At 38.1% G+C, this 17,491-nt stretch overlaps 7 protein-coding genes across 7 annotated transcripts; 1 reads left to right on the forward strand and 6 right to left on the reverse strand. All coding sequences in view use genetic code 12, as the record gives it.

Annotated features, from left to right (window-relative positions):
- Window positions 1–162: 162 nt before the first annotated feature.
- Window positions 163–1,281, reverse strand: MAP1 (methionine aminopeptidase MAP1; the record flags this gene model as incomplete). Its single annotated transcript, XM_064995097.1, has 1 exon — window positions 163–1,281. The coding sequence occupies one exon, from the start codon at window positions 1,279–1,281 to the stop codon at window positions 163–165; it is 1,119 nt and encodes a 372-aa protein (XP_064851169.1).
- Window positions 1,282–1,955: 674 nt separating this feature from the next.
- DASC09_014950 (Zn(II)2Cys6 transcription factor domain-containing protein) lies at window positions 1,956–5,000 on the reverse strand (the record flags this gene model as incomplete). Its single annotated transcript, XM_064995098.1, has 1 exon — window positions 1,956–5,000. One exon carries the CDS (start codon window positions 4,998–5,000, stop codon window positions 1,956–1,958), a length of 3,045 nt encoding a protein of 1,014 aa, XP_064851170.1.
- A 443-nt stretch (window positions 5,001–5,443) lies between these two features.
- GDE1 (glycerophosphocholine phosphodiesterase) lies at window positions 5,444–9,638 on the reverse strand (the record flags this gene model as incomplete). The annotated part of the gene is made up of 2 exons (XM_064995099.1): window positions 5,444–9,287; window positions 9,622–9,638. 2 exons carry the CDS (start codon window positions 9,636–9,638, stop codon window positions 5,444–5,446), a joined length of 3,861 nt encoding a protein of 1,286 aa, XP_064851171.1.
- Window positions 9,639–9,767: 129 nt separating this feature from the next.
- Window positions 9,768–12,321, reverse strand: CQD1 (Cqd1p; the record flags this gene model as incomplete). The annotated part of the gene is made up of 3 exons (XM_064995100.1): window positions 9,768–9,812; window positions 9,882–10,023; window positions 10,202–12,321. 3 exons carry the CDS (start codon window positions 12,319–12,321, stop codon window positions 9,768–9,770), a joined length of 2,307 nt encoding a protein of 768 aa, XP_064851172.1.
- A 670-nt stretch (window positions 12,322–12,991) lies between these two features.
- LPP1 (phosphatidate phosphatase LPP1) lies at window positions 12,992–13,888 on the reverse strand (the record flags this gene model as incomplete). The annotated part of the gene is made up of 1 exon (XM_064995101.1): window positions 12,992–13,888. One exon carries the CDS (start codon window positions 13,886–13,888, stop codon window positions 12,992–12,994), a length of 897 nt encoding a protein of 298 aa, XP_064851173.1.
- Window positions 13,889–14,877: 989 nt separating this feature from the next.
- TDA2 (Tda2p) lies at window positions 14,878–15,411 on the forward strand (the record flags this gene model as incomplete). The annotated part of the gene is made up of 3 exons (XM_064995102.1): window positions 14,878–14,967; window positions 15,032–15,082; window positions 15,190–15,411. The coding sequence occupies 3 exons, from the start codon at window positions 14,878–14,880 to the stop codon at window positions 15,409–15,411; spliced, it is 363 nt and encodes a 120-aa protein (XP_064851174.1).
- Window positions 15,412–15,590: 179 nt separating this feature from the next.
- DLD1 (D-lactate dehydrogenase) lies at window positions 15,591–17,297 on the reverse strand (the record flags this gene model as incomplete). The annotated part of the gene is made up of 1 exon (XM_064995103.1): window positions 15,591–17,297. The coding sequence occupies one exon, from the start codon at window positions 17,295–17,297 to the stop codon at window positions 15,591–15,593; it is 1,707 nt and encodes a 568-aa protein (XP_064851175.1).
- Window positions 17,298–17,491: the final 194 nt, after the last annotated feature.

A 17,491-nucleotide genomic window follows, 5' to 3' on the forward strand; every position in this document is an offset into this window, starting at 1 on the left:
CACATCCTTTTTATATTATATCTACTATTCGTGATAAACATTATACTATAAAAGCACTACAACATTCTGCATTAAAAATTTTTACATAATTTTCTTTTCTAGTGAAGTTCAATTTGTAAATTTGTCAAAATGTTTCAATATTAGTATAGTGCAAAAATCATTCTAATTGAGTCTTTTAACAGCGCCACCTGGCGAACTCTTAAATCTTGAAGTTAAAACTTCACAGCCAGTTTCAGTGACTAATAAGGTATGTTCAAATTGCGCAGTGTATTTACCATCAGCAGTAGCAGCAGTCCAATCATCTGGCCATCTCACATCACGGAAGGTACCAGCGGTAATCATTGGTTCGATAGTGAATACCACCCCTGTTTTACATAGACCGCTAGCCTTGTTTTTAGCGTAATGTGGGACTTCTGGAGAGCAATGGAAATATCTACCAGTGCCGTGACCACAATAAGTTCTCACTACCTGACACCCGTTTGCGTGAGCATGCTTTTCAATGATGTTACCAAATGAGCGGAATGGAACCCCTGGTTTAACAGAGTCTATAGCAAGTTGAAGACATTCACGGGTAGTTTCCACTAGGTTGACAATCTTTGGATCAGCTTTAGCTTTATCCCCAACATAGTAAGTTTCATTCAAATCGGTGTGGAACCCATCTTTATATAGAGAAATATCAAGGTTGACGATATCGCCATCTTTGAGGGGTCTCTTATCAGGGATCCCATGGCAAATAATTTCATTGACAGAAGTACAAACCGATTTTGGGAAGTTGAAATAATTGAGGGGTGAAGGATAAGCTTTTCTCTTGATGGTTTCATTGTGGACGATTTCATCGATTTCATCGGTGGTCACCCCTGGTTTAACGGCAGCAGCAGCAATATCCAAGACTTCACGACCTAGTTTACAGACGGTTCTATATTTTTTAAGCTCTTTCTCGTCCATGGCCTCTATTTGAGAAGATCTAGCTTCTTTGACTTCACTCTCTGGATACCCGGTGGCGGCATAGTCTGGCTTTTTGATATTTTCTGGAACGGTACGCTTCAAAGTTAACGGGTAAAATGGTCTAAGCTTTCCAGTATAGTTGTACTCAGGGAATGGATCATAATGATCAACTCCGGCTTTTGGATGAGTAAACTTGTGCTTGCCCCAGTTACGTTTGAAACAGTCTTGGCCACAGAATACAGAGGTGGCACCTTGTTTCAAGCATACAGGACATTTAAGAGTGGATTCAGTTTTTGTACCACAATCAGCACCAACACATGTATAGACTTCAGTCATTTTGCTTTGTTAAATAGAGACTTATGATATTCCGATTTTGAGAGAGTTTTCATGAAATAAAATCAATCATGCAAAGAAAATTTTTGTGTCAATAGTTTGGTTTTTTACACTGCTGTACACCAATATCACGGGTGTAATTTAGGTGATCTCCCATGACATAAGAATAACGATTTTCATCATATCTCTGGGTTGAAAAAAAAAAAAAAAAAAAAAATAAAGTTATTCAAAGCACGTATTTCCAATCAAGAATCTCAAGAAGCACACCAGCCACATACAACATAGTACCATTAATGTAAAAGAAAAAAAAATTAAAAAGCAAAAATGAATTTGGCTTTTTGCAGAAAATCTATACACAGCAGAAAGGTTTCAGGCAATCCAAAAATAAAGATCATATTGTAGCATGAGCAAATGTGTAATCATCAAATAAGAAAAAGGATAAAATAGAAGAAATTAAGAATATAGTAATACCTAAGTCTGAATTAAAATAAAAGAATTGAATAATAATTAATAATAAAATAATAGTAACAGTGAAAGCAATAAAAGCAATAGCAATAATTAAAATAAAACAATAAAATAATACAATAATAAAATAATACAATAATACAATAATACAATAATAAAATAATAAAAAAGAAAAAGAAAAAAAAAGCTTAAAAACAAAACAATTTGTCCTTTTATGGCATCTTAATGTTTGTTAAATTTTTGTCTAACATATTGGTGTAATAATTATAAGGCTCCTCGACAGCGCATTTGACCAATTTGTCCCTTGTAGCTTTGAATTTGCTGAAATGTGGCACCAACAGATAAATATTGAAATTATTATCTTCAATGGTAGCAGGAACATATCCACAGTTCGGAAGATATTTCATAACTTCCTGGGTAGCACTTGAATTAGAAGAAAGAGACCCAAAAACACCATTTTTAGGGGCTTCCGGGGTGCTTTTAACATTCACCAATGGTCTGAATTTTTCAACATAAACCTCTTCAATTTTGAATTCTGATTTTTTGGTTCCAGGGTTTACTGGAGAAATTGGGTTTGCTGCAAAATATGGAGAGTTAATTAAGTGCGCAAACTTCTTCATCACTTGTGGTTCGTCAACAAATTGATATAAGAAGCTATTTTTGCTGAGAAATTTGGTGAGCATTTGTTCACGACGATCAAAGAATTCCATAACCACCTCACAGTATGTACAAACTTCTCGAACTTTCCCAAGAAATATACCAGTCTTGATGTTATTATCCGGATTCATCTTATCAAATATTCTCAAATCATAAATTCTAGTACCACGCAACGGTACAGGATAGAGACCTTCAAAACCGATCAAGAAATATGAGTAAGTTTCCGGGAAAATTGCAACCAAAGACTTTGAAACAAGTTGGTAGAACAAAATAATTGCAATTTCTAGTGGATTTTTATCATTTTCTGAATGGTGCAAATAAGGATATATCCGCATCCAATTACTCAACAATGAAAAAACTAGTTGCATAGAAGTTGGATTAAAAGAGTCTCCAACATCATCCAAATACTTGATCACTGTTTCAAGAAATTGTTCCAAGCGATGATATTTTTGTCGCAAATTTTCACCGACAATCGCAGAATCGTCCTTCAAAAGTCGTTTTAGTTCACCAAACACTTCATATATTTCTTTCAAGAACCGAGGGTGGTAGCATGGCCTCAAAAAATATTTTATAAGCTCAAACCAAACATATATATTCAGCTGGACCAAATTACCGCAATTTTTAACCAATTCTGTGGGAGAATATTCTGGAAGCACCGTAAAGGGAAGTAACTTGGTGACATAGAATTCAAGAACATTATCGTATAAATCACATACTTGAATACCACAACGAAGATTCAAGTTCATGATACGTAAGGCGTGATGAACTGGTAAAGAGGAAATCATAAACAAACCAAACCTAACAAGATAATCATTGCAAAGTTCTGCAGACTCCACTGCAATATGTGCTTTAGCGCTCTCTGATAACATCGAAAATCTTTCAAACATAAATACTATGGCTTTTTCTCTAATCTTCAAAACACCAGTAGAATTTTTCAATCCGCGGCTTTCTTTGACAAATGCAGAAGAATACAATATATAAGTTTGGAAAATTCTATAGTCTCTGAACGCCAATTGGAGACGGTCTGTTTCAGATTCTAAAGAGCTTGAACTGTCAGTAAATATTGAAGGCATTGGATAAAGCGGGAAAGTAACTTCACAACACTCTGGTTGGGAAAGGCTCTCAGTATCCGGAATTGACTGGTTACGCAGTGATTCTTCAAATTGTGGATGGCTCTGAAGTTGGGTATCCGTTAAAGGGAAGCCTCCTCCGGATGGGACTTGTAGATGAGAGTGTTGGCCCGGGGTCCCACTTTCGATAGGAGTTTGCGGCGCAGATTGAAATCGCAAAGGGTTTTGATAATATTGAGGTATCAGTGGTTTTTGAAGCAGTTGATGGTCTTGAATATGGCCATTTTGATATTGAGTCGTATGCCCAGCAAACTGTGAGGGACCGCCCGCTGGAAAATGGCTAGAAATACTCGGCAAAGTGAAACTTGGTCGATTTGGAGAATTATTATTAGGCAAGTTTAAAAGCGGAATATGATTATCCTTTGGGACATAATAATAACGAATACTCTCTAAGTTATTGAAAGGACGAACGAATCTGCTATCTTCCGTCGCCATTTGAGTAGGCCGATAGTGCGATTTGAAAGGGAGGATACTGACATTCAAAGGCGGAATATTGAAGGGATGGGAAGGTTCTTGAGAAGCTCTTGATTGTTGCTGAATAGCGTTGATTTTCTGACTTGTGATTTTTCTTGATTTTCCTGATCTCAAGGTAGTATTGGTGACGGCATTGAATATATTATTTATTACGTTTTGATCCTGTGAATAATCGGTCAAAATACCCAAATTACGATCAGATGCAAGCCGTTTTTGGTTCAGTGCTCTAAGAGGGCCACTGGAGTAGTCAGCATTATCAAGATAATTTCCGGTTTCTGTCTCTTTTTGTTCCTTTGGTAATATATTTTGTAATGATTCAATTTTCACATCCGATGACTGCTCAACCACCATTGAGGATTTTGTTGAGGAAACAAAGTTCATTGGTTCTCCATTATTATTGTTGTTGTTGTTGTTGTTGTTGTTGACATCAGGAACCGTGGTTTGTTGATTCACTCTCTGAGCCATTTGAGCTTTACGAAGTGCCTGGCGAGAAACTTCGTCTAGGGATAAGTAAGCGCACTTGAGCTTAGCACGAATACAGTTGTTACAAGATGGAAGGTTTTCGTCACATTTGATACGTCTTTGTTTGCAGGTAGCACAGCCAAGATGAGAGTTTCTATGACGTTTACGAGTGGCCCGCTTTTTTGGTAAGGGTTTCTCTGAACAATTGACCAACGGAGGCCCAATACCAGGGGTTTGCTGTGGGTTCATTGCAGAGTTCACCATTGGTGATGGTTGGATAGGAGAAGGAGAAACTGAAGATGAAGGGTTGCTGTTGAGGTGGTTGCTGGAATTACCGTCATTGGGAGAAATGTCGGCTGCCTGGGATCGCTGGTGGTCGTACAACTTGAAGCCTGGTTTCTTGGACTGGGATTGCTCATTCCAGTCGTACCTCTCGTACATTGCCTTTCGGTTGTGGTAGGTAATGGCAGCCTTCTGTTGTTGTTGATGGTTGTTGTGAAAGTGAAGGATGTCGCTTTTTAGTGATGATTTCATAGGAAAAAAAAGAAAAAAATCCTGTTACGATGAGAATTCGTAAATAAGCTCCTGTCGGTTAATCTACCGGATCTGCATATCTCTCGTTCTTTTTGGTAATATTCCCCGTTAACAAAGAAAGATTAGACAAAAGCCATGTGGTATGTGCTTTTATATATGTCTTAGTGACCTTTGGTAGAGTCTTAGGTCCTTGGCCATGGGTATATTTTACAACACAACGGTCAATCTACTGATACAAACTCGTAAATTGAAAACCGTTGCTTTTTTTTCTTCTTTTTTTTTTACCCAAAATGAAATTCGCTGGGATTTACGAATACGATGCTACATGACGACAAAACTGGAATCTATCACCGATGATCACAATTACCATTTAAAAAATGGACGCATACTATAAAAATAAAATATCAAAAATAAATTATATTAACCCTTCACAGGGGAGAGAATCAAGCATTAGCTAACCCCTTCCGCACCGCAAGCACTTTGTCAACAATCACTGCGTCAACCCCAGCCTCCATTTCAAGTTTGGCATTCTCCGGATCATTATTCAAGGCACCATAAGTAAAACAAACCAATCCGTTACTCTTGACAATACTCGCAAGTCTAGGACATTGGATAATCGCAGCAGCAGCACTAACAATCCCAAGGAGATTCCACTTCTTCGCAAATCTGATAGCTGCCTGCAACGATGATGCACGGGCATCAGGCATGAACTGAGACCCAGCTTCCGTGAGGAACAAAATCGGAATTGCCGGTTGCTTCATCGACAATAAAATACAAACATCAGGATGGAAAGACGAAAATATGATATTCCGTTGGCCCTTATGATCGTATACTTTTTGAAGCACCACGTCAACCCATTTGTTATAAGAAATCGCAATTTCTTCAAAATCTTCCTTTTGTGCCTCCTCTAACATTGGATATTTACATTCAACGTTGAACCCGACATTTTCTGGCAATTTTTTGAAAAGATCTTCAAGAGTAACAAAGGAAGAAGCAATAGAAGTACCTCGGGAATTACCCTTGAATCCTTGTTCTTTGTAAGTTCTCGTCAATTTCATTCTCTCATCAAATACCGATCCAAGTTTTTCTTCATCATCGCTGTCATCATCATCATCATTATCATTCCCAATGGTAAATTTTTGAGCCTTCTTATTATTCATACTCAAAGATGCCGAACGGAATTTACGTTTCAGTAACAATGCATCATCATCATATGAGATCCTGTTATCAGAAGCATGTTTGTTCCGTGGGAACTTGCCAGAATTGAGATTAAAATCTTGGTCTGGACGATGATCACTCAATTTCAAAAATTGTTCGGCAGTCATTTGATGCATTGGAATGTCCATCCCACTTTCCGCCACTAGGAAATCGTGATAAATCACAGGAACAAGATCTTTGGTTAATTGCACATCAAATTCCACATAAGACGCCCCAAGAGAAGCAGCAGCAATAAACGATTCGACAGTATTCTCACCTAATTGTAAAGAGCTCTTACTGTTGATGTTTTTACCCAAACCACGATGACCAATAACTCTTGTCGAAATCAAGGTCTTCCAATAAGATTCACTGATATCATACGTCATATTAGGATGAGTGAAACTGCTGACGTCGAGAATTTCAAAACGAACAGTCCCCAACTCTTCCAAAGTGACTGACTCAATAATTGGAACGGTACAAACGTTGTACATAGAACGTCTGTCTTTACCCACAGAAGTATAAACGTTGCCGAGTAAAGCAATTGCACGCCCAAGAACTTTACGTTTCTTTTGGCTAATCACTTTACTAACATTGACATCATTAATACTGTTGATAGTAGAGCCCGACAATGCTTCTTCACCAGCATATGAATAAGTAGGAAAGATATCAAAATATATAGCAGCATTCCTTGGATCTTGATTGACAAACTTGAAGCTGATTGGATCAGTAGCAGAGCCATGATTATCATCTAATGGTAAATCTAAGACCACTGGTGGTTGGTTCTTCAATTGTTTGCAGCTAATAGCAACCGACAAGGCTGTATCTAGCTCCGTAGAATGTGCTTTAGATACTGGAACACGATTCAACTGGATTGCCGGAGTTTTATCACGCAAGTCAGTGGTTCCCAAAGTCAATAACACCATGGACTCATTTGGTTTAAGGAACTGATGTCCGAAAGATTTGACTGGCTTTTTCGAGGTTGGAACAGAACTATTACCATTATTCAAAGAGCTAATCGGATCTCTATTGTTACTTTCCTTTTTATTCGATTTAATCTCTTTATAAATGTGCTTATCAGTACCAGCAGGGCCGACATTAACGCTGGCTGGTAATTTATCAACACTATTGGTGCTTTCTTGAACCAAGTCTGGAATTTTCGGAGGTAACCCATTGCTATTCAAAGTTGATGAGCCACCATCTTTTTTCAACAAGTTGTTTAAGTTAGACTCTTTGGCTAATTTCAAAGGATCATAATCTTTTGGACATAGCAATTCTGCCAAATCTAAATGACCACGCAAAGAACAATGTTCCATTGCTAGCCAGCCGTCATTATCTAATCTAGAGTAATTGGCACCATGGTCAATTAACGCCTTAGTCACTTCGGCGTACCCCTCAGCTGCAGCTGCAAAAATTGGAGTCCAGCCAAATGAAGCCTCTGGGATCTCACAATCGGCTCCTTTTTGAAGTAAAAACTTAACTGAATCCAAGGAATTCAACTTTGCGGAAATGAATAGCGCCGTTTCCATAGTATCAGTTTTGTTGTAATTGATATCCATACCTTTAACTTCTAATAAGCTTTCCAATAAACGAGACAGCTTCAAACGAGCAGCCAATAAAAGCAAACCAGGATTACTCAATGAAACATCACCATCCATGGAGCTTAATAATATTTTAGTGGTTTTTGGATGGTCGCCAACAAGTGCCAAGTGCAAAGGAGTCAAATATTCTGCATCACCCCAAACAGTGATATCATCAATAGCAACACTAGAATCCCAATGACTCCACTTCTTCAAGAAATCAATGATTATTGCAGAGGTTTCCTTAAGGCCGTATTGAGCAGCGTAGTGTAATGGGGCACGCTTGTAACTATCACGCTGCAAGAGGCAGTGTCTCAGTGATGTTGGTAATCTACTGAGGATATACTCCAAGCCACTAGGAGAATCGTTCGAATTAACACCATCGGATCCATAAGCACCAACAAGACGGAAATTCTTATCTGGAGCTGCAGCCGGAAGAAGAGACATATCTCTTTCAATAAGAAGGCCATATGTATTAGCAACAGTTGCGGCACTAGCCTCGGTGGTGGGTTTTTCCTTCTCAGCTTCTTTTTGTTCGCGTTCCACAGTTTGTTTTCCAAGAGCAATAATATGATGGTGGAAGAAATTTCTGGCACTTATATCACTGGAATCATTAAGTACCTGGGTGAATTCCATGAGTTTGTCAATACAGCCAAATGCTTGGAAAAGCGCAGATTTATTCAACAAATTAAGCAAGAGCTTAGAAGGAGTCAAAATTGGTGAGCGGAATTCATTAGCCAACTCTTTGATAAGCCCTTCACTATCATCTTTGCGAATGTAACACATGTATTTTCCAGAGTTTGGAGAAACGTAGCCTCCATTGGCCGTCGATTGGCCAGAGGATGAGTCAATACCAGTGGTAGTAGTAGTAGTAGTGAGAGCAACAAGCTCATCAGCTTGTGGGGACAATTCGGAAAGATACTTGTTGATTAAATTCAATTCGCGTAAGATCTCAGTTTCGCTAGCAAAACTTAATGGGAAAATATGAGAACTCAAATAATACATTTGTTTGTTGGTTCCGGCTTTCTTATCGAGCTTCTTCAAGATTTTAATGAATCCACGCTTATTCAATTCAGAAAACCATTTGAGGTTTCTAAAATTCCCTCTCAACTCCACAAGGATCCCAATCACCTCTTCAAGCTCTTCCTTATCAAACTCCATCTTCCCATCCTTCTTGTGGCTATGCATGGCGGTGGTCACTCTTTTAAGACGACGCTCATATTCCGAGAATTGAAAGTTATAAAAAGATTCCACTTTCTCGATATTTCTATCAAGTTTGGTGAAAAACCCTGCCAAAGAACTCTTAACGGTTTCATCATTCAAAGTGCTGGCGATTTCCGCACCCGCCGCGGATGCGGATAAAACCGCACCGTCCTTCACCACAAAATCATTAGTAGCATCCACAGTGGAGTGGAAATCATCAATAGCAACAACAATCGCTTTGATCTCTCTTTTGAGTTCTTTATAGTTCATATAGTAACCAGACCATTCCGGCACTTGATGAATAAGGAAGCTTGATATTTTGTTAGCATCAAATTCCGAAAAAAAAAAAAAAGAGTGGTAATCTCCGTTCTGTGGAGTAGGCCATTCATTCCCACAAGCCAATGAGCATCGGGAACGATTGTCAAACAACGAAATAAGTTACTTTCTATAGCATTAATCTGAAGAGATTATTTGTCTTTTAAAATATCTATCAATATCCTAATTAAATATTTTAAATCATTATTATCCATCATAATCTGACTAACCTTCCCGCGCACAGCGAGTTTGGCCGCTCCCTCCAACCAGAATGCGATTTTGAAAAAATTAATAGGAAGATATGGTAACCTTCTGCTTGTCACACATACGTTTTGCCAAACTTCATTGCGGCAATGCTTGCAAAAGGATTCTTACAAGAAGACAAGTGAGCAGGAAAACTCGCTGCTTTATCAAAGGAAGGTGCGATGATGATTATTGTTACCCTATCTGACACGTGCACCTTATTTTATCCATATCAGTGGTTCGGTGCAAGCCCGTCGGTACAGACGAGATAGTATATCTATGACATATTGTTAGTAATTTTGGGCAAAAAGAAAAAGGCCGCAAGAGAATGAAAATTTTTACTCACATCTTGAATTGTAGCATGGATCAATTGACGCGTCTCAAGAGCTGCCCATATAAGAGCAAATCTTAAGATATCGGCTGTAGTCAGAGATCCCGCCAAAAGCTTGGCGTCTTTGACATTGACTCTTCTGAGAATTGGAATTGCACTGTGTTGTAAAGTTAGTAATTTATAGTAGAGGAAAAAAAATCTAGAGTTTCGTAATAGAAAGTGACGCTGAAAAAAAAAAAGGCTTTATTAAACAAACAAAAATCTATGAGTATAATTATTTTAGCCACATAATATCCTGTGACAGAGGAAATCCAAACAAAAAAGTCCATACTAACCTTGCGAAAAGATCTAATTCAGGGTCTAATTGACGACCAATTCCTTCGAGTAATAATATTGCAACAACCACATTCACAAAATCAGGTTCCATTTTCACGTGATGATAACGAACCATACCGAGCATTTTATCCAATAGATCACCAATACTAATATTTCCGAGAGTAAAAGCTCGATCTTTGACGGTATCCACTAGTCTTTGTACTTTAAGGGCAAAGATCTCGGGGTCCTTGGCACCCTCAGGATTTCTGGATCTTTCAACCATAAGTTCCCCAGCACGGTAGCCATCAAACATAGATAAAGCCTTGAAAAGCTCAAGAAAATTTACTCTGTCATGATTATTAAGCTCGGTAACAAGCCCAGCATCTAGATAGCAAACTTCTGGTCTGTAACCTTCCTCAAAGAGTTTATTAAAGGAATTCAACAAATCTTCGTAGCTTGAATCTGCACGATCAAGTTTGAGGAGTTCAGTCGTAACTGTCTGCATATCTAGAGTCACTTCACGACTATCTTCAGGAGACCCAAAAAGCTCCTGATCATTTTTATCAATTTTAAAGAATCGCACACAAATGTTTCCTGGATGGAGATCACTGTGGATAAAATTATCAAGGATTAGCATTTGTAGGAAACTGTCGAGGATTTCATTAGACAAGATTTTGTTGAGTTTCATAAAATTTTTCTCTTGAGTTTTGTCCTTGCCGTTATTTTCTGCTAATCTTTCTTTAACCATATCTGTTAATTCCAAGATCGTTGCTATTGGCACAGCATGCATATATTCTTCCACAAGAACATGGCGATTAGAGCACTTCAAATATGGTTTTGGGAACTTGATTTGCAATTTCACTTTATTAATTAAGTTATATTTTTCTCTGATTTCTTTATGTTCGAAATTCTTGGCGAATTTGTTTAAATTGACCCCTTCAATTCTCAAATCTAATTGTAACTTCATGAACATGGCAAATTGTTGCACTTCTTCAGGAAAAGAAAGCCATTCCATTGTAGGGACTAGATTAATAATATTAGCGAAAAAGGACATTATCTTCAAGTCACGATCAATCTTTTCTTCAACCCCTGGATGCATTACTTTTACTGCCACCCATTGATGTGATTTTGGACGATGATACTTGTATAAACTGAATCTTTCTTTCAATTCGTCTAGGAGTTTTGCCGAATAGCTTTCATCCAACATGGTTTTGCTTCTTTCCCTTTCGATTTCCCCAACCTCTCCTTCAACTCTTCTCAAGTAAGCTTCGCTAAGTTTCCCTACATGTACTTGAGCAATTGATCCTACTCCGATAGGCTTTTCCACAAACTCTTCGAATACTGACTCAAGTTCGGCTCCAAAGCTATCAGCGATAATTTTTTTCGTTTGCGGAAAAGAATGAGGTTTGGAATTCAGATGTAAACTTTCCAACTCATGGCAGAAGTTTTTACTGAAAATATCAGTTCTAGAAGCAGCCCATTGACCCATCTTGATAAAACATGGTCCCGCCAATTCAAGACAATATTTAAAAAACTTATTCCATACAAGCTTTCCCCATCTATCCCCCTTGTTTTTCACTTTAGGTCCAAGGATACTAATTATTGGATATCCAATAATCACCGGGAGAAAAATCATTGAGAGTTCTATGAATCTCACTCCAGTAAGTATTGGCTCCATAACATAGTCAGAAACGAAAAATTTCAATCTTATTACCCACTTGAATATCTTAGGGCACCTCAGCAATTCCTGAGCCCTATCCTGGGCCAATTCCCTACGATACTCTTCTTGAGAAGTCAAAAATAATCCAATTTCAAATGTTTCTGCATCAGGATGATCAGTAAGGCTCCTACTCACCAAATCAGTACCCTTCGGCATGTCAAGAACTTTTTTCTCTGCTGTATTGCTTGGGCGAATCGGCTTTGGAAATTGTTGTTCATTATTTATAGATGTAGAGCAATACAATGCACCGGCAAGTGCGAGAGAAATGAATGGTAGAGACTTGAAATATCGTTCGTGATAATTAGTTGATTTATTGAATGTGGCTACCCCGGAGCGTTGCTGAAATTGAGTGTTCTTATAAATTGACCTAGACGCATTCTTGCAAAGAAGAAGCGAAGGCCTATTAAAGATCCTCAACATGATTGAAAGGGCCTGAAGTGGCTGATGTTTGTTAATACGGCGACGGTTGCGGGTTTCTAAATCGCTGGGGTATACTTTGTGATCCGAGTTTCTGTTTTTTTTTTTTTTTGCCTCAGTATAGTTTGCCTAAGTGGGGGTGTAACACCTAATTTGCTAATATACTAAAAAGTAGCAGAAATAGAAAGTTCGCAAACCTAGACAAAAGCACGTAACTGAAGATTTTGTCTTGTTATACTAAAAGATTGAACTACTCATGAGTCATATGTTCTAGCGCTCAAATAGTTTACATACACACAGCGCCAAATCTCTAAATGCGCCAAATCCCAGATGTACATACTGAAGAATTGCGCCTCAGGTTTAACACTGTAATAACCATATATTATTTGAGACACTTATAAGATATGAGAAAATTGAGTATCTGATTTGAAAATTGTTCTATTTGCTGGCTTTCTGTATAGGACTTTAGTGGGCCTCTAATTCAATAGATTCAATAATTCAATGTATTCCCTGATTTTAGTATCATCATTCAGCATTCTGGGAACTATCCAATGATCCAAACCTCAAGTAGCACAATAGTAACATCAATACAACATGATAATATTTTATGCAACTCATAGAAGTTTCAAAAATACTCAAAGCTGGAAACAGCATTTTAATGGCTGCGATCTACTTATACCGGCAATAGTACCTCATTATCTTCAGTCGAATCGGGGGTTGACCAATCACTAGATTCATCGCTGGCACTGTATGGTGCATGGCATTTATTGAAATCAAATACTGAACGAAAGTACTTCAAGTACACGACAATAGCAACAATTACTCCGATGATTCCGCCGAACATAATATCTCCAAAATGGTGTCTATAATCTTGAGTTCTACTGAGAGCAATATATGCAGCCAAAACGGTAGGGCTTCCGGCAACGCATAGCTTCCAGATTGGAACTCTTGGTTTAAAGGCTTTCAACTGACCAGCAAGCCACAAACTCAAGTATAAAAGCCCGCCAAAAGCAATACCTGAGTGGCCACTAGGGCAAGATCTGAGGCCGTCATATAATACATGTTCTCCTAGTGGTGCAGTACAGATACTCAAATCATAATTTTTGGTGAGGTCAGCGCCTTTAGGAACTTTTGGTCCACAACGAGCGAGAAAGTCGGGACGTGGTCTGGCAATCCAGTTCTTCAAAGTGTCAATTAAAAATATATCAATAGCAAGGGTGATACAAAGACCAAGGAACGAAATATTAATAAGATGTAAGTGATATTTGAATTTGTCTTTATTTCCCGCAAAATCGTGACCGTGCATTACCACAAGAGTTCCTATCATCACCAACATTGGGACAATTAACCCAGCCACTAAACACAATACCACTGGAACACGCTCCTGGTCAGCAAAGGGGTGTTGGATGGAAGGATCATTTAGACGAAACTCTCTAGAGAATGGTTTTGTGTGCTCGCCGATTATTGCCACTTCCAACATCAAGAATACAAATACTGCCCAGTCACTGATGTATTGTCCAAACTCTTTGGAGACGAAATATCTTTTAGCCATCATTTGCAAAATGCTCATTAGAAAACAAGACCTGGGAATTTTTCGTGAAATATCTCACCGCTAACGATCCTTGGCGTATATGGGATACCTGGTGGATCCAAATATTCCCAATGCTTCTGGTACCTTGTGTTCCAACAACAAATGATGTGTTATCCATCACAGAAGAAAAAAAAAATAAAAAAAATTGAAAACGGAAATTTGCACCCAGGAAATATAACCGAACCTTTACAACACAGAGAATTATATGTTTCACCTTTCCCTAAACCGAATGAAAAATTTTCCTCTGGTTTTAGAACATTCGGGGGTTATTAATGAGTACATTCCTGGAGAGAATTAATGACGATGTGACAAACTGTAGCGTCGTCTATGCCAAATAAGCACTTAATAATGCTGTAGATATGTATTTGCAGATAGAAATCCAAAGCGAAACGGAAATTAAAAGTCTTGATCTTCAGAAAGTATTTTTTTAATGATAACTGATGTAAATATTGGGGTTTCGGGACCGTTAACTAATAAAAGTGGAGGTGATAATGTTTCATTGCTCACACCATTTACATTAGGACATAATATTCTTTGATCTGGGCAAATTCAACTTCCAACTCTGAAAAAATTGAGCGAGTCTTTGTAATAAAAGTACCCCCTGCTTTCTCTCTCTTGTTGGTTTTCTTTTCTTTTTTATTTTTGAAATTCGTTTGATAATAATACACTTCAACAGTTTCTCTCAGCAGATCGCACTATGCAAAAACTTTGAGTAAATAAAAAATTGGCGAGATTAAAGATGGCATTTTGCCCAGTTGCCACACAAAATACTGGTCTCAGTTTAAATCCGACATACATTTTCGATGAGATCAATATCTGAAGAAGTCATAGATAATGATTGAAAGATCCTTGATATATGTCATAAAGTTCTCTGTCACGTGACTATATATATAGACCCATCTATGAACAGCATTGGGGAAATGGAAGGTTCTCTTGGCAGCTATCGTAGGTTATTATCAATTACAACCATGACTATGACCACCAAGATTCTTTCAGCCTCTTGCAATGAGGAAAGCTCCCCGATAATTAGATCCAAATTAGACAAATTGGTAGAGCAGGTAAGGAAATATTGATAACTCAACTCATATATAGTCGATGGAAACACTAACATCTTTGACTTAGGAGGTGTCTCTCGTGGCAACCAAAGGTAGTAATAGCACAAGATCCCTTATTGTGAGTATTTAAATTATTATTTTGTTTTTTTTGTTTTTTTTGTTTTTGTTTTTGGATTGCCTTTGTCCTTGCTGAGATCGAATGAATTATTATTAACCTTTGGACAGGAGAGCATACTACAAGCGTTGAAGAAAACCTCATCTCTACATAAGTTTATCGTGAATGTTAGTGCTATCACTTACAGTACTTCAGAAACAGAGCTTAGTATAAAAAGTTCTATTGGATCGGTATGGGAAAGCAAGAAAGATGGATACATAAATTATAAAATCTCTGATAATGACACAACAGAGTATTTGATTTCCATAATCTGGATTCATATTGATGGTTAGAAAATCAATCACCTACATATTCCTAATTATAACAAATACTTTTTGTTTATTTGAATTTATGAATATAAAATATGAAATTAAATATATCAAAAAAAAATAGTTTCACAGTATCAACAAGATGCGTCGTAATAAGTTCACCAAATGACCAAATTACGATAATTTCAACTCCCACAATAAAATCAATGACTAATTTCATTTGGGTCAATGTGAATAACTTTATCAGTGTTCAAGATTCTCAAAGGATCCAACGCCATCTTCAATTTTCTCATCAAACTAACTGTATCTTCACCGACTTCCTCGATTAAGAATTCACGCTTACCGTATCCAACCCCATGTTCCCCAGTACAAGTTCCATCATTATCCAATGCTCTTTTGACCATTCTATCAACCAATGTCTCTGCAATGTGTCTGTTTTTCTCTGTATAAAGCAAGAAGGCATGGAAATTACCATCACCGACATGACCCACCAAGGTGGCCAACAATCCCGATTTATTCATATCATCCTTTGTTTCTGTCAAAACTTTGGCCAATTTAGAAACTGGCACTGCAACATCAGTGGTCCAAACTTGGGCATCTTTATCGATGCTTTTACCATAGTCAATAGTGGACCAAAGTGCAACCTTTCGGGCTTGCCATAGCTCGTATTTTTCCTCTTCATCTTTCGCAAATTCAAAGGAAACACTATGATTCTTTTTGGCCAATGATTCCACTCTAGAAATCATTTCTTTCACTCCGTTCTCAGTACCTCCCAATTTGAAAAATAAAGTTGGTTTTTCTTTCCACTCTTTAGAAGTTTGCCCACCTTTATTAATGTATTTCATCATTTTATCATCCAATAATTCAACGGCATTGACTTGGATTCCTGCACTGGTGATATCCTCCACCGTATTAGCAGCATCCTCAATGGTATCATAACTAACCACGGCAATGGATTCGTGCTCTGGCTTGACATGTAATTTCAATGTAGCTTCGGTCACAATCCCTAAAGTTCCTTCAGATCCAATAAATAAGTTTGTCAAATTATACCCGGCAGAAGACTTTTTTGGTCTTTTTCTGGTTTTGATAATTGTCCCATCAGCTAACACTACCGTTAAACTCAAAACGTTATCCTTCATTGTACCATATCTCAGAGCATTGGTACCAGAACATGAGTTGGCAATCATCCCACCAATCTGAGCAGATGGTCCAGGATCAGGACCAAACATCAAATTTTGGTCAGCCAAGTATTCTCCCAAATCTTCCCATGGCACACCTGGTTGCACTACCGCGTCTAGATCTTGTTTATGAACTGCCAAAATGTTATTCATATTGCTCACATCGATGGAAATCCCTCCTCTGGTTGGAATGAAGTGCCCTTCTAAAGAAGTTCCTCCAGAGAATGGGATAACTGGGATCCTGTATTTGAAGCAAATCTTCATTATCTGTGAAACTTGCTCCGTGGAGTTTGGGTAAACCACAGCAAATGGTTTTTGGTCCGGGGTAGCATGATGGGAATTCCAGTAAGTGTCGGAATGGTCTTTTCTAACTTGATCAGCTTTGGTGACGAAATTTTCACCAAGGACAGCGGTAATTTCATCAAAAGCTTTTTGATAATCTTGTGGGGACCCATAAGTCGGGGATTCCAAGACATTGAGAGGGGTAATAGAGGTCAACGGAAATAAATCATCTGGGGGAGACTTTGTGAATTGAGATTGTTTGTAAGATTGACCAAGGTATAAACCACCGCTAAACAACACAACAGATGAGAGGGCAAAGATAGACAATGGAAGGCCGTTTGATCTGGAGAAGGAGGAAGAAGAAGAAGAAGAATTATATCTGATACTTCTTTTAATGGAGCCACTGAGCGATCTGATTCCCGATCGTAACATAGGGTTTTTCGCAATCATCTTCAACTAGCTAAATTCAAGGCAACAGTCAGGAACAATGTAACAAAGGCACAATTGTCTCTATTGGATAGCGGGGAAGCTGCGACTGTTCTCTGGATAAATATTGCTCGAAGTGCTCAGATGATGAATTTGTTGTATATAGACCCCGGGAATAAGACTCACACGCAATTTTGGGGGGCATGGCCGTGCCGGAG

The sequence above is a fragment of the Saccharomycopsis crataegensis genome (genome assembly GCF_037102585.1).
Source record: "Saccharomycopsis crataegensis DNA, jcf7180000000073, whole genome shotgun sequence".
NCBI lineage: Eukaryota > Fungi > Ascomycota > Saccharomycetes > Ascoideales > Saccharomycopsidaceae > Saccharomycopsis > Saccharomycopsis crataegensis.